Source organism: Ammospiza nelsoni, chromosome 3 (genome assembly GCF_027579445.1).
Source record: "Ammospiza nelsoni isolate bAmmNel1 chromosome 3, bAmmNel1.pri, whole genome shotgun sequence".
Lineage (NCBI taxonomy): Eukaryota > Metazoa > Chordata > Aves > Passeriformes > Passerellidae > Ammospiza > Ammospiza nelsoni.
Genome location: NC_080635.1, coordinates 24,204,245 through 24,219,359, shown reverse-complemented (window position 1 = coordinate 24,219,359; position 15,115 = coordinate 24,204,245). Strand labels below are relative to the sequence as shown.

The 15,115-nt window shown below is 36.6% G+C and overlaps 1 protein-coding gene across 5 annotated transcripts in view; it reads right to left on the bottom strand.

The window, feature by feature from the left end:
- The window catches only part of UBR2 (ubiquitin protein ligase E3 component n-recognin 2), a 55,856-nt gene that overhangs the window by 25,425 nt on the left and 15,316 nt on the right, over window positions 1-15,115 (bottom strand). For 4 of the 5 annotated variants that reach the window (XR_009418208.1, XR_009418209.1, XR_009418210.1 and 1 more), the window contains exons 8-18: window positions 14,396-14,516; window positions 11,719-11,826; window positions 10,137-10,225; window positions 9,217-9,315; window positions 6,789-6,952; window positions 6,600-6,699; window positions 5,941-6,069; window positions 5,006-5,189; window positions 3,903-3,964; window positions 3,016-3,126; window positions 700-765 (exon numbers count right to left, since the gene is read on the bottom strand). Coding sequence is in view for 2 of the 5 variants with exons in the window: in XM_059469629.1 (XP_059325612.1) it covers window positions 700-765; window positions 3,016-3,126; window positions 3,903-3,964; window positions 5,006-5,189; window positions 5,941-6,069; window positions 6,600-6,699; window positions 6,789-6,952; window positions 9,217-9,315; window positions 10,137-10,225; window positions 11,719-11,826; window positions 14,396-14,516 (1,233 nt within the window). In the remaining 3 variants the exon portion in view is untranslated. Of the gene's footprint in view, window positions 1-699; window positions 766-3,015; window positions 3,127-3,902; window positions 3,965-5,005; window positions 5,190-5,940; window positions 6,070-6,599; window positions 6,700-6,788; window positions 6,953-9,216; window positions 9,316-9,389; window positions 9,489-10,136; window positions 10,226-11,718; window positions 11,827-14,395; window positions 14,517-15,115 lie in introns of all 5 variants that reach the window. The other variant, XM_059469630.1, reaches the window with a different exon arrangement.

Below are 15,115 nucleotides of genomic sequence, written 5' to 3'. Positions count from 1 at the left end.
CTATTGCTAAAGGGACCATCTTTAAAACAGAATAAATTTCCAAGAAAGCTCAAGGATATCTACCCAAATTGGCAGCTGAAAATGATCATTAAAAATCAGTGGCAGATCAAGCCTCAGGAAACTGTGTCTGAAAGCAGAAATATCTTGAGGCATGTTTATCCTATTGGGTATTGCTAACTCCAGTTAAGATTTGAGGGACTTCCCAAGATAATATTTTGCTGTCCAGGTGAACTATGCACCCTGAGCTGCAAATTTTAGATTATATTGCTCTCAATGTGGAAGCAGTGCATCTATCATAGAGCTAAATAGACTGCCACATTTGCAAAATCTCTTCTGAAGGGGAAAACCAAAAAAAAATCAACACATACACTGACTGCCTTTCTGGTAACATGCAGACTCATGCAACTGCCAGTACAGTACCACCCATTAGTTAAAATATTACATTCTTGAAGATATGGCATATATACACCAAACAGAAAATTCTGCACTTTTCAAACAGTAGTTAAAAAGTAAGTATTACAACAATAGTTATTTCCTTTTAAAATAATTCCATAATTATGTAGATATAATAAGAAAATTGAAGTCCTTCCACAAAAAAATAGACATTTTTTCTTTAAAAAGGTCCTGATGAAGATGAACATAAACACAAAAACATACTTAAAAAGACTTAAAAAAATGCAAACTGGTATACATGGTTACCTGAAGCATTACTATGTCCTTGTCAAACATCTCCCTCCTGCACTTCACATTATGATAGTAATAAATCTGAAAAAAATACCCAAAACACCACACCACAATCATTAACACAGATAATATTTAATCTAAAATTATTTTACTTCTGTAAAAAACAAACTTTGCTATACTGTGTTCATAAACAAAAAATGAATCTGTAATTTGAAAAAATTATACAATTTTATCTGTAGGCAAAAAGCTTTTTTAAAAAACACAAGACAATCATAGTTGCTGACTGCGTTGTAGTGATGCAATGTCTTAATTTCATAAACTTACAAGCAAAAATCATTTTGACCTCTTTAGCTTATGTTTTAATATATTTGTTTAGCAATTAACTGTTTGACATTCACAGGAGAGAAAGCCCTTGCAGCTGAAGAAATGTTTGTTCTTCGCTTCATGAATTCCTCTTTAATCATTTGAGATACCATCTTTCAGGAATTGCCAGTGTCAGCAAAATGTTAATACTGTGACAGAACTATACTTAACCCAAATCATCCCGGGAAAAACTCAACAGCGCTGAGCCAGGCAGCAGCAACACCACAATCACTGCATCCACTGAAAGGTGGGAAAGTTGGGTTCTACCACAATAGAGGAAAAATAAATAAGGCTGACAAGTTTCTGCATAGGCATGGAAACAACTTCAGCATGCTAAAGTCTCCTCTAGACACACACCATTTCCACCAGAATTGCATGAAGACAGCTAGGCATGCCTTCCTTTCTTCTCTCTCCTAATAATCCACACATATAGATGCTCATTCCTATTATCTGGGAAAGATCCAAAAGGAGCTGGCTGAACATGAGCTCTCCCCATAGCCAAAGTAAAGAGAAAGGACTTGCAGAATGTGGGAGTGAAGTTATCTCAACTAAATGAAGCTCTCAACTTCAAGATCCTGACAATCAGGGGAAATTAACACAGAGACTTATATCACCACCAAAAGCTATGCTGAAATTCCAGATTTGATGTGTATCTACAGCACTGTGGGCACTGCTATAATTGTACATAACTAGGGCTCTTTTTGCTGTAATGACAACAAGGACACCACCTTATGAAGATCCTTCAAGGGTCAAGAAGTGTCAGAATATAATGTATTTGAGCAGCTTAATTCAGTCTCCTAGTAAATACACATTGCAATTATCTAATGGAGATGAGGGCTGACAAGACTGAAGGAATTTTCTTGCAAATAAATCAAATAAATCAAGTTAACACCTCACAGAATTACACCCTATTCCTGTTGTAATCTAAGTCTTGCTGAGAAAATCACTTGAGACAATCACCCTGGTGGGTGGTGCTGACACCACAGTACCCATTTTATAGCTGCTATGCTTGAAACACCTAATTTATACAAACATTGAGAACATAAGTTTAGAAATGAAAGTCTCCAGAAGTATTATAGCTAAAAGCCAAGAAACATTTTGTTCTACACTGCTTCTAATGGTTCTGTGGGGTCTTTGGATTTCATCTACTTTATAAATATAAATAGCCATAATACCATAATGCTGCATATTTTTATATCTGAGACACTTTTATGTGGAGGTGATAAATGCATTACCACGGATGCGCAGATCTAATTCTGCACTTCCAACTGCACAGTACACAGTGAAAAAGCCAGGAGTCATTAACTACAGTAATTAAAACTCTATACACTGAGCACTAAGCTCAGTGGCTACTGCAGCAGTCCTGAAATAAAAAAGCAACTTTTGACTAAAAAAAACCAAGACTAGTTTAAAAGCAAAAATACTCAAATGATGCCAGTGCTGATAAAAACGCCTACCTCACACTGCCTGCCATAAGACTGACATAAGTAAAATTCCAAATCAGTACAGAAACAGAAGGTTTTGGGGTCTGAAAGACCAAGAGTTCCCTCCATACTCCACACTGGTGAGGTTCCACCTTGAGTGCTGTCTCCAGTAGTGAGTCCTTCACTTCAAGAAATACAAAAAGGTCCTTCCAGGCAACCAGCAACAGGACAATAGAATACAGCCTCAGGTTGTGCCAGGGGAGGTTCAGGTTGGACATTGGGAAGAATTTCTTCATGGAAAGAGTTGTTAAAAATTGAAAAGGACTGCCCAGACAGGTGGTGGAGTCACTGTCCCTGGAGGTGTTCAAGAAGCGACTGGACATGGCCCTGAGTGCTGCGGGCTAGTTCACCAGGTGGTGTTTGGCCAAGGGTGGGACTCAATAATCTCAGAGGTCTTGTTCAACCTAACTGATTCTGTGATTCTGTGAAATTACCCTGAGAGAGCTATCAGAAAAGAGTGATTCTACAGCTACTGTGCACTTACCTGATTAACAAGAGAGAAGCCATTCCTTCTCCACATCCCTGCATGCACTTGGGCACATAGGACTAGGCATCGTAGAGGATGCTCTATTAACATGGGTGGGCTGAGTTCACTCTGCATTAAGAAAATGCAATATTTTGATGTATACAGAGCAAATAATAGAAAATGAGACTGAAATGAAGGAGGATGATATTTGAGATCATTGGAATATTTGGGAACTACAAAAGGCAAGCAAATCCAACAAACAAGTTAGATGAACCTATTCACAATCTTTCAAATCATTGTTAATCACACTTATATTCTGTCTTTGCTCCACACAGCTACTGCACAAGGGCTTTAGTTTATTCCTAAAGACAGTAGCTTTCATATTTTAAAACATCAACACCAGCATTTTAATAAAACTGTAATTTCATTTATTTCATTCAAAGTTTAAATACTACTTCTTTCCAAAGACTTTGAAATTTCTTTGCCCTGTTAGGTTTTATGCTCCTTCATTTCACCTTTTTTGACTACCCCTTAAAGAAATAGCATATCAATAACAACAGGCAGCAGGCAAGAAACAGCTGGGGAAGAAAATTAGAACCCAGCCCAAGGAGAAGGAATCAGATCTTGCCTGGGGTTCCTAAAAATAGTTTCTATTACAAAAAGGAGGTTATGCAACCTGAGTCTTAGTTACCTTAGAGAGCAATGCTGCCTGTCTATGCTCTAGTCATGAATATCTAGATATTAATCTTTTAAAAGGTAATTTTATATACTAAAGATATTCTCTCTGAGTAGAATTCACAGTACAAAGGCCCTTTGTTTTATTTAATATCATCCTACATTTACATCACCAATTTCATGTTCTGCATGAATTATATTTAATGAATATACAACATTTAATTACATACCAGGGGTAGCAGCTCTGGAAACTTATATGCCACTTCAGTTTTACTCAGCAAAACATGCAAGCCTACAAAAAGACATGAAAAAACCATACAGAATATTACATACATTATTTTATGTGATTAAAACAGGACAAAAAAGGTCATCTGATTGACTCGCAGATCATTCTTCTGGACATGGTGACAAGTCTCCAGATTTATCACCCTGCAGCTACACAGTTATTTCCTGAAGAAACATATTACAAAGAATACATTTAAAGAGAATTGAAGTTTTCCCTTTGTATCTGTATAAGCCTTGCAGTACAAGTGAGATTTTTGCCTTTTTTTTGACTCTGTCATGTCCCCACAGTGAGAGCCAAGAGTCCTTGGTCTGGCAGGACAAACAATCAACAGCAGATACCCCATCCTTTTCATCAGACCTTGGGGAGTTTATAAAATACCTCAGGAACTAGAATAAAGCCCCTACAAAACACATGAAGGTTTTCTGCTTTGCTTTCTTTTGAAGTCAGAAGGACTTTGCACAAAGATTCAAATATTCAAAGCCATTTGACACTGAGCTGCATGGCACTTTACCTAAGAATTACCTTTTTCATTTCATTATTTGTGAATTTATTTTTATCACATTCTTTCTGATTCTGTAAACTAAAATTCACAAAGCTTTTTTCAACACAACTGCTGAAGAAGATAGGCACAATATGAAGAGAAAGACATAGCTCAATTTTCTGGTGACACATCTGTTTGATAAATCTGTTCTCCACAAGAATGTTGATTAGTCTATTCAAGCTGACAGCTAAACATATTCCCAAACAGTCAACCACAGTCCACATTTTGTCCCAGTTCTTTTGCATCATTTAAGTGGCAAAAGCAGCAGTAGCTGCCTATAATACAAATCCAGAGGCATGAGACAATCTCCCCCATCCTGAATGATAACAAGTTTTCTGGTGATTGAGAACATCTGGACTAGAAGTTACCAAACATCTAGAAAATGGCCAAAATTCATCCTATTCAGGCCTTAAACAATGCTTGTGTGTGTCTTCATGTACACACAAACACAAATCACACCTACAGAACGTTTTTCATTTCCTGAAATATTTTTCAACTGTTCATACCTGCAAGTAAACGAGAAACTGGGAGGTGAATGCTAACTTTTTCCTGAGAAACGCAGTATCTGATGGTCTCAACGGAATGTCCACACATACTGAGGACAATAGGCTGTTCTCCATCAGTAAACCCACTATGACACTGCATCAACACAGTCAGGCATTTCTTGTAAGCTTCAATCAATACTTTTTCCTGAAAAAAAAGATTGCAAATTAAAGAGATTATGAAAAAAAACACAGCTCTGAAAAATAATACAGACAACGTAATAAAAACCCTGAAGGGTTTGCAATTTTTACCTTTAACAACAGTCCTGCAAAATTAAGATAAGGAACCCAACAAAAGAGTCAAATTAAGGAGGGCACAAACTGCAAAACTTGTACTGGTATGTCTGATTAGAAAAGCACACACTAGGATGTTATTTGGGTTTGGGGTTTTTTTGTAACTATTGTGGTAACTTTCTGAGGAATGGTCATGCTGGGCTAGTAAAAACTGCACATTAACTACCAGTAACAGGTTAAAACCAGCCTCAATGTTCAGATATTCCAGGATCACTTATTCCACATTGTATTTTACCATGCTCAAGTTCTGAAATCCTGAAACAGTTAGGAGCAGAAACATGATTTATAATCAAATAGTATTTGGTAGATCCAGGGCCTAGTCCTCCATTCCCTCCTCTTTGAAAATTATAACCTGATAGATTTGTGATAATCACAATCTTCAAATGTGTGACAAAACTCTCTGCAGTATTTACAAAAGGCTTAACCATGTTCTTATGAACTGGTCAGTACAAACCACACTTGTGTTTAAATACAGTAAAGATTTGCATTTCCTCATAGAAGATGCCCTTGGTTTATGGTGAAGTTGTGTTTGGGTAAATTTTACATGTATTAATATTTGGGTTTTATCCCTGTTCACACAGAAGAACAATTCCAAAGGAACTTACATCTAATGCACACCAGTCCTGCATCATTGAAATAACAAGTGTTAATTTCATCTGCAGTGTAAATGCAGCTTCCCACTCTGGTTCCATTTCAATGTGTTGTCCTACTTGACGAGTTATTGGATCCATACCCTAGAACAAGAAGAAATTACACATTTCAACAATGTATCACTGAAATACAGTGACAGCATTAGCAGAGGTGTGAGACAGCTATCCTTATAAACATATTGTTGCTGCAACAGGTATAAAGAACCTTGAGGGAATGAAAGGGAATGAAACCACAAGTGAAGAGGTCTATTTGTGTGTCAGGAACAATTTATTCCTCAATACAAGGAGCAACTCTGCTGACACTGAAGATGAACCAGATTTTGTTCACAGAATTAATTGTCTTGTCTGCCTCCACAAGTGCAAAATATGCCCCAAATCACACTTCTCATTTTGAACTGCTCTTCCATTCTATTGTCCTCTACAACAACATTTTAAGAAGCGAGGCACAATGTTATGTTTTAGGAAAATGCAATGGCTCCAAAAGTGATACTGCACTGAAGTTACAAAATGAAGATTTTATAACTTCAGTTATGAAATTTCTTCCTTTTTGACATCATAATAGCTAACTTCCTGCTTAAATTTTGCCAAATTTTGTAATTCACAGATTTACATACCTGCATACATTTCAGTAATTCTAAGAAGGCATCAAAACCCTCGAGGAACTTGCGTCTCAAGTCATCTGACCACTCTGTTGGCTTACTTATCAGCACGTACCTGGGAGATTAGAAAGATGCAAGTGTTCATTTTTGATTTTTTTTTAAACTCCTCAATTTCTCAAATCAGCACATAGTTAGCATACTTACTTGAGATCCAAAATAAGGCTCTGGACACGCCTGAATTTGAAAGCCTGCAGAGCAGTGTAACGTTCAAACTGAAACCTGCCTTGGATGTCACGGTGCCTTAAGTGGTCCATGAAAGTTTTGATGATAGTGGTCATGAGATTCTCTTCTGTTATTAGCATTCGAGCCTATGCCAAAGTACATTGAAATTTGCTGTAATTAACAGACACAGCTAACAAGATTTTCACACTGCACCATGAAGTTTATAAAATACATTATTTTTTTAAATCCAAGATAATTACATCAATAATTAGAACAGAACACAGAAAAGCACTCTTTTCACAGAATCACAGAAGACAAAAAAAAGGAATCTAGTAAAAAATTATCATAAGCCAGATTTCTTTTTTCAGATCCCTTCTGTACAGAAGGCTGTCTATGGTAAGGCCCCTGCTAACCTATATAATTATGGCACAAGACATGTTATTATATGTCTTATAATTAACTTGTACCTCCCTTTAAGTATGTGTTGTCTCCTCTCATACAGTTTGAGCCCTTCAGGGGAGTGACAGCTCTTCTGTTTTCTGTTTACAAAATGTCAAGAGCTGTGGTGAGCAGAGCCTCTTCTGAGCCAATAAGAACTGCACATGCAAGTTCCACATGGAAATTTCATTAAATAACCTCTAATTTACTCAAGGTCTACTGCACATATCCATGTGTTGCATGAAACAAATCAGCAAAGTCTGACAAAGACTGTCTTCATCACCCAGCCTAACCTAAGCCAATTTCACAAGAGAGGAGGGGGCACTAAGTTACTGCCAGCTCCTACTCATGAACACTTCCAAAATTCCTCCATTCTGTTGGTCCTCCAGGTTAAATGGGATGAGCCTTGCAATCCTTGGATCTGGCAATAATATTGGCCACTCTGATCTACCACAATGACTTTGTGGCTCTTGACTAGAGCTTCCAGGTTCTGCAGCTACTAATGTTAATCCAAAATAGCTTCTAAAATGCTACTGCAGTGGGGGAAAAGAATCTAATGTTTAACATTTTCCTCCCAAAAAATCATCACCAACAGCGCTGTCCATCCACTCTCAAACCAAAAAAACGCAGCTTCTTGGGAGCTCAAACTCCTAAATTACTAAGATCAGTGTGAAAATGTTACTGAAGGATGGTGGGGTGGTTTAAACTCTTCAACTTACTCATTTAGTTAAGAATGAGTGGCTATAAATATATTTTAAAATAATACTTAGTTCACGTGATAGAAGCTTATCACAATTACTTTCATGTCATCAATCTGTTCTATCACTCTGCACAACAGTCAAAATGCATTTGCTTTGCTTTTTTTGCATGTTTTTAAAATAGAACACATACAAAAGGGACACTGTAATTACTCTGCCCCGGGAAATGTTTGAAATTACTTTTTCAAAAAGTAATATTGTTCCACCCCATCTGCCAAAGGCTAAAATACCATAATCATCTGAATATTAGTTGGTTAAGTCTAACTGTAAATCTGAATATTGGCAACATTCTTACTGAAAGCATCATAATTAAAAGAGGCAATCCAATATTGTCCTGAATCATGGGAACAAAATCCTGAGTTCCTGTTGAATTCCCATGAATATCATCCATCCCTAAGAAAGGGAAGAAATTTGCTTAGTATTGTGATTGCCATGCTACTATTGAATTTAAGAGCTCAATGAAGCTTATTTAATTTGGGAGGATTCAGAAGCATTTATTTTTTAAAACAATTCTGGGTATGAAAATCAGACTTTTATTCCATTACAGCTTTAAATTTTAATTTGTCTAGTTCATAATGCAAGCAAAGACAGACTTAAATGGAGACTGGAACAAAAGAAAAAGTTTCCCAAACAAGCTGGTGAAGGACCAGCAGATTTAGTAGGCTGGGAGAAGTCACAGTGCTTGTAGCACTGAAACAAAAGTTAACTGGAAATCTAAAAGAAGGCACTGTCTTGAGACACAGAGTACCCAAGGAAGTAGGGAGTATCATGAGACAATTCTTGCTTGCACTTGTGTTGACTGGAAAATGAACATAAAGTAGATCACTTATAAAACTGCAGGAGAATGGTGCTCTGAAACCACAATATGCAAACCATAATATTGACTTCTACAAACAGTAAATGTGGCTCAGTATGATGAGGAATTTAAATGTTATGTGTATGTGTCTCTAACTAAATATGAAAGCACCTTTCTAAAAAAAAGTAGAAGAAAAATGTAAAAAGAAAAACCAGAAACACCCAGCCCACTCTGGGAAGCCAGTCTGGAACTTCCTGATGTTGAATGCTTTAACTTCTAAACCCATAGCAATGTTTGCAAACAGTCTGACTGTTCTGCATTTCCACAGTAATGTTAAAGAAATCTGCAGCCTTGGTTTATGAACCTTGAGAGGCTTTTAACAAATAAAGATTTCCTTTTTTGGTCTTTTAGTACTTACAAGAGAAGGCACTGTGAATATCTGTATCGAGAGGTCAGCAATTGAGAACTCTCTGTCGTGGTCATCTTTCATAAAATCACTCTGCAATCGCTCATAGTTCTATTAAGAAGGAGGCAAAAAAAGGCAAGGAGTGCCAACTATCAGTTTTTAAAAGAAAGACAGGCACTACTCACCAGAGTAGGTACAGTGAAGAGTTGGACAGACAGAGCAGCCACCGATACTGCCCGTTCGTGATCATCCTCCATATAATCTCTCTGCAACTGCCGGTAATTCTAAACAACAAGGGGAAATTCACCTCTAATCCACACTGACCTGATTTTTTAACTTAAATGTCTGCTCTGGGAAACTGTAATGCCATGAAAAAGGGAAGAGTAGCTCTAATGGATTATTATTACGGTATTTTGTACAAAGAATATGACAACTTAATCAGCTCACATGTGAGATCTACTCACTCTCATTTTCACAATAAAGGCTACTATTTTATTTTCTACTCAAGAGTCTGGAGCAGAGTGAGCAGAATTTTGCAGTGCTGATTTAAAGCATTTCGAATAGCAGTTACTGCAGAAATACTAATCAGCATGACTGAATTTCAGCACTATTTCTAAGCAGTGCTATAACAGCTTACACCTCAACAATGAACAGTGATTAGCTCTTAAGAAGTGATAGCCTGCATAGCTGATGGTGAACTGCTTTAGTTCTGGTGTGTCTGAAAGGCCATTTCCTTCCCAAGAGATGAGATGCCATTATAATTAATATACTGAAGAGCAAAATAAGATTTCCAGCATTTAATTTCAAGTTTTCACTTCCATAAAAAGGAAAAAAATTTGAGCAACAGTTCATTTAAATCACTGTATGCTAACTAGACTCTCTTCACTAGACATTTTTAGCATTTAATGGCTCTTTGTAAGAAAGATACTTACCCTTGCAAAGCGGATAGCAAAAAGTTTCTTGTATTTCAAATCCATAAGAAGACTGCTCATGAATAACTGGTGATACACATTTCTAGCTCCTGTCAACAAAAATGAATGAAATATTGCACGTCACTATTTTCTATCAACATATTATGGAAACATTTAGAAAAGTAAACCTCTACAGAATGAGGTAAATGTGCACTTCAGAGTAGAAGCTGCTTTGATTAAGTCTGTAAGGTGGTAGCAAAGGATAAAGAAGAATAACAAATCAAAATTCTTCAAGAGGCATTATTTATTACTCCTATATAAGATAATGCCATTGAATGTCATCAAATATAAGGGAAGTCAGCAAAACAAGAACAGAACTCTTCCTTCACGGGATAAACAGAGGATTTAGATGGGAAAAGAAGAGAACACTATTATGAGAAGTCTTGGGAACTGCAACAAATTTTCCTAGTTGTGAATATCTCCATAAAATAATCAGCTAAGCTATCTGTGAATTTCTAGTCTGTCTGGACAGTCTCCCAGAAAGTATTATCAATACAAATTATATTCATCTCTATGTAGCTTGGAAACAAATGCACATATGCATGATTTCTTCTGTAGAACACTTTTAAGTCAAAAGCCTATTTCCTTAACGCAGAGAACTATGGAATATGAGAAAAAGTAGAGAAATATTGATGTCAAAACAGAGATGCAAAAGTTACTCCTTGCCTACATGAAAGACGTTAACCTAACAAAACCTGCATTAAAAATGTTGTAATGCTCCACAAAAGCAGTATCTTTCAGATTACAAAATTTGCAATGCCAGGAATACATTCTCAAGATAATGGTATTAGATAAACAAAGCCTAAAATAATAATTTTCTCCATGCTACGTCCACTTTCCACCCTACTTCTTACTTATTTTATTGGTACTCCAAGAAGTTCCCCAGGCAGTCATATTGCCTCATGCCCTTCCTGTTCTCTGTGCTTCTCTTTCGTACACCTGGCTTTACACATCCTTTCAGGATATCAAATCAGACATAGAATCAACGATGGAACAGAAATTAACTGCACTTCACCTTCCTCAAAATTACAACTTTTTAGCTAATTCCATTATATCAAATAGCCTTTCAAAGTTTCAAACACTCTAAACAGAGCAGTAATTTTCTCTGTTCTCAGAACACTTAAGAATACCTCATGAACACAAACACAAGACAAAGCAGACTCTGCCTTATCCCTTAAAAATAGGCATTTTGGTAGATATTAAATGGATGCTGAGATCCTATAAAGCAGACAAACCCACAATTAATCTATCATTTACTCAATTTCCATTAACTATCACTATCATCTGCATTTATCAAGTCAATTTTAATTTCAGACCACTTTGAAAAATTAGACCTATAACCAGCCCCATCTCCAAATGGTTTCTGTATGTTCTTGTCTTAAATACACTTGGGAGTGTATCATGAAGGGAGAGATTGTAACAAATGAGGCAATATTATCCATAATACACCACAGCAAAAATGACCAAACATTAGCAGATACAATAAAAGGAAAACCTAGGCATAGCATTCTCTAGCATTTTCCAGAGCTTTCAGAAAACTCACCTTTCCACAGTTTAGAATCATACAGCATCAGCTTATCTACAAGAGAAGAATTTTCACCATCTGGCCCTTCTTGCAAACCAACCTGACACAATATCCGGCGAAGGCCATCTTAATGAAGAGAAATGGTACAAGTTAGTTACAGCTCAAACACAAACGTGTTATTTTGACATCCTGAAATTTTCATACATCACAGAAGCCCTCACACTGCCCTCTTTTTCACAACAACTGAATAACAGCACTCATATTTTGCTGACACAAACACAAATATTTCACACCTTGCAAGTTTGACACTAGCCTTATAGAACATAGTGAAAATCACCAAACGCAATGATTTGGTTTAAAGTTATCAAATTAAAATGTGCTTCCTTAAAAATGGCCAACTAAAATAAGAAACAGCCTAATTTCCCAGGGTTTAGTTTTCCTGATTAGATGCCTATGAAAAGGAAAATAAAATCAATATATGAAATTACTTGTATTATTCATGCTATCATTTTAAGGCTTCGCTGCATCTTTTTTCCTAATGGAAAGAAACAACAAGTGTAATTATATGAACATGTAGGTCATATGCCTGCAGACAAGCCTGCATCTGAAACACAGCACAGCCCAGACGTGCTCCTGTTAAGAATGTTCAACCTGGCACTGCACTGCAGGCAATGCATATTCCCACAGAACTACGGGACTTACTGAGCCCTTACTTCCACACCTGCTTGGCATCTCAGCTCCTCAGGCAGAGTGGGCAGTGGCTGAGTGCTGTGCACACTGCACCACGTGCTGCATGGTGCAGCAATATGCACTCTGAGAACCCCTACAGCAGTTTGGGGTTATTCCTTTTTGCCAACTACTGTTATGAAGGACAACAAATTAACGAAAACTACTGCATTATTCAGCAATTGTTAAACAGACAATCCAGAAGAACGGATTACATTACATATCTCAAATAAGTAGATAAAATTGCTTCAGAAAATCAGCTCCTCTCACAAATATTCTCTATCTTATCTCAAATCCAGAAGAACAGATATTTGCCAGGAAGGATGTAGTGGTCAAACTTCTAAGTTCCATAGCAAGTTTTTTCTGTTGGGTTTTTTTTAATTACAAGAATTTGTCATTCCTTTGACAGCAATCATCCTACCTAACTCTGGCACAGCAGAAGATCCCTCTACCTGTCTCTCAGCCATTGTCAGGGACATTTCAGTGTAACCACTGAAGCAGCAACTCAATGCCCTCATGTCACAGATGAAGGGTAGAGACTCTTTAAAAGATTGAACAGAAATGAGTTGTTTGGGTGTGTCTGGTAAAAAGCTAAGGGAAATCAACTCTTTCAGAAGTGCATTTCACAAAACCAGACTCAGAGTACAAGATTAGACCCCAAGACATGGAAGGCAGTTCAAGTAAATGAGCACACTGGTCACAGACAAAATGTATGTGTGCTGTTTACAGGCAAACATGCCCTTGGCCCTTCTGAATCATAAAGAACTCAGCATTTAACAAGCTGAACTCTTCAGAACTTCACAAACACTACATACACAACTCAAAATTCAGTAATTTCTTCTGCAATATGAGATACGAATGACACGTTCAAATTACCTTTTTGCAACTGTCATTTAGTGCTGAAAATTAATGACTGTGGCACCTGGCACAAATGATGTGGCACAACACTGGGCTTAAAATGAGAAAGACAGTGCCTGCTTACATGTTTCACTGAAAGGAAAATTTCCTACAGAAGGAAACTTTCTTCATAACACCTACCTACTAATACCTACTGTTCAGAAGTTTTATTTACTTATCTTCAAAATTTAAACATAAACTATTTAAGTTTCAAAAATAAAAATATGTTATAAAGACCCTGTGCACGAAATCTTGGTTTCCCAAATATCAGTCTAATAAAACATACAGTCTCTGCAGAAATGATGTAGCCATGCAGAACATATGTGCAATATGAAAGCTGAGTGTGCTTTGTTAATACTCCTTGCTAACATTTCCAGATGAAAAAATTACAAATTCCAAGGGGGTCTGTATCTACATTTCTCCATATCAGCATATCCATATACTTTTCCTTTTATTTCCTTCCATACCCTACATCTTTACTATCTTATGATTTAACAGGACAAAGGGGGAATGAAGTCAAAACAAAAACTGAGCATTCCCATAAAATCTGATAATGTGCATCTTGATTCCTTTGAAGAAACCTCTTTTAAAAAATCTGATTAAGACTTTGTCAGCTTTTATACTTACCAAAACCCTCCACAATTCCTTGCATTTTCTCTGTTCTACTTAGCAAAAAATCTGAAGCAATCGCTTTCATCTACATTCATCAAATTACTTCTGAATAATTTTGTTTTATCTAATCAGACAGGTTATTTTCAGCTTACTGCATTCATTTAAAAAGAAGTAGGGACTGAAAAATAGCTTTTTGGCATACTGCATTTGACAGTGAGTCTCAGCTTCTGTTCAACAGCAACTAAACAGAAAAGACTATGTAAGACTGGTAGCACTTTCACATGGAAGTTAGAATTCAGAACAGCACTTCAGTAAGAGAAAATAGAATGAAGTCTGACAAGTTATTAATAGCTTTGCCTTATACATTACATATCTCAAATAAGTAGACAAAATTGCTTCAGAAAATCAGCTCCTCTCACAAATATTCTCTATTTTATCTCAAAATATAAATTTTGCCCACCTGAATATCCAATAACACTGCCAAGCCAAGTTAGGAGCTTCAGACCAAAGCTCTGATGGGCAACAATAGATGAATGCATAACTTGCACTTTCAATGGCTTTGTCTGACGACTGGTATTTCTCTTAAAAAGAAAAGGAAAAAGGAAGCAATGCATATTTAAGGGAGGACTGGCATTTACTTCTATACAGACATGCAGCATTCCTGTGATTAATTTTGATAATTTATAATATTAACACATATTCTAATTACCAACACCTACATAACAAACCCAAAAAAAGTGCATTTTGTTTATCCTATTAATATCTGAAGGACCTTATTATGCAATATCAGCATAGTTAGGTCAAACCATTTTCCACTCTTGGCCTGTTATCAATGCTCACACTGATCTGCTGCATTTTACTGATAAGCAATCCCACGTTCAACCCAAGACAGCCACGTGTATTTGTCCCTCTCAACATGACAGGCAAGTCACACTGCAGCCCATCACGGAAACTGACTGAGCACAGGCTATTTTCAAAAACATAAATTAAATACACAGAGTTAAAATAAAGAATTTATCCTCATCTATGTGTTAGAAAGTGTAATAGTTAGATGTTACACATAAAAGCCATTTGTTCTTCACCTGTATGGCCAGCAAGTTAAAAATATTGCACAATATTATCTTTAAAAATATACTAATGCTTTCAAAATATCTTCAGTAGTTAAAGAACAGTAACTCTA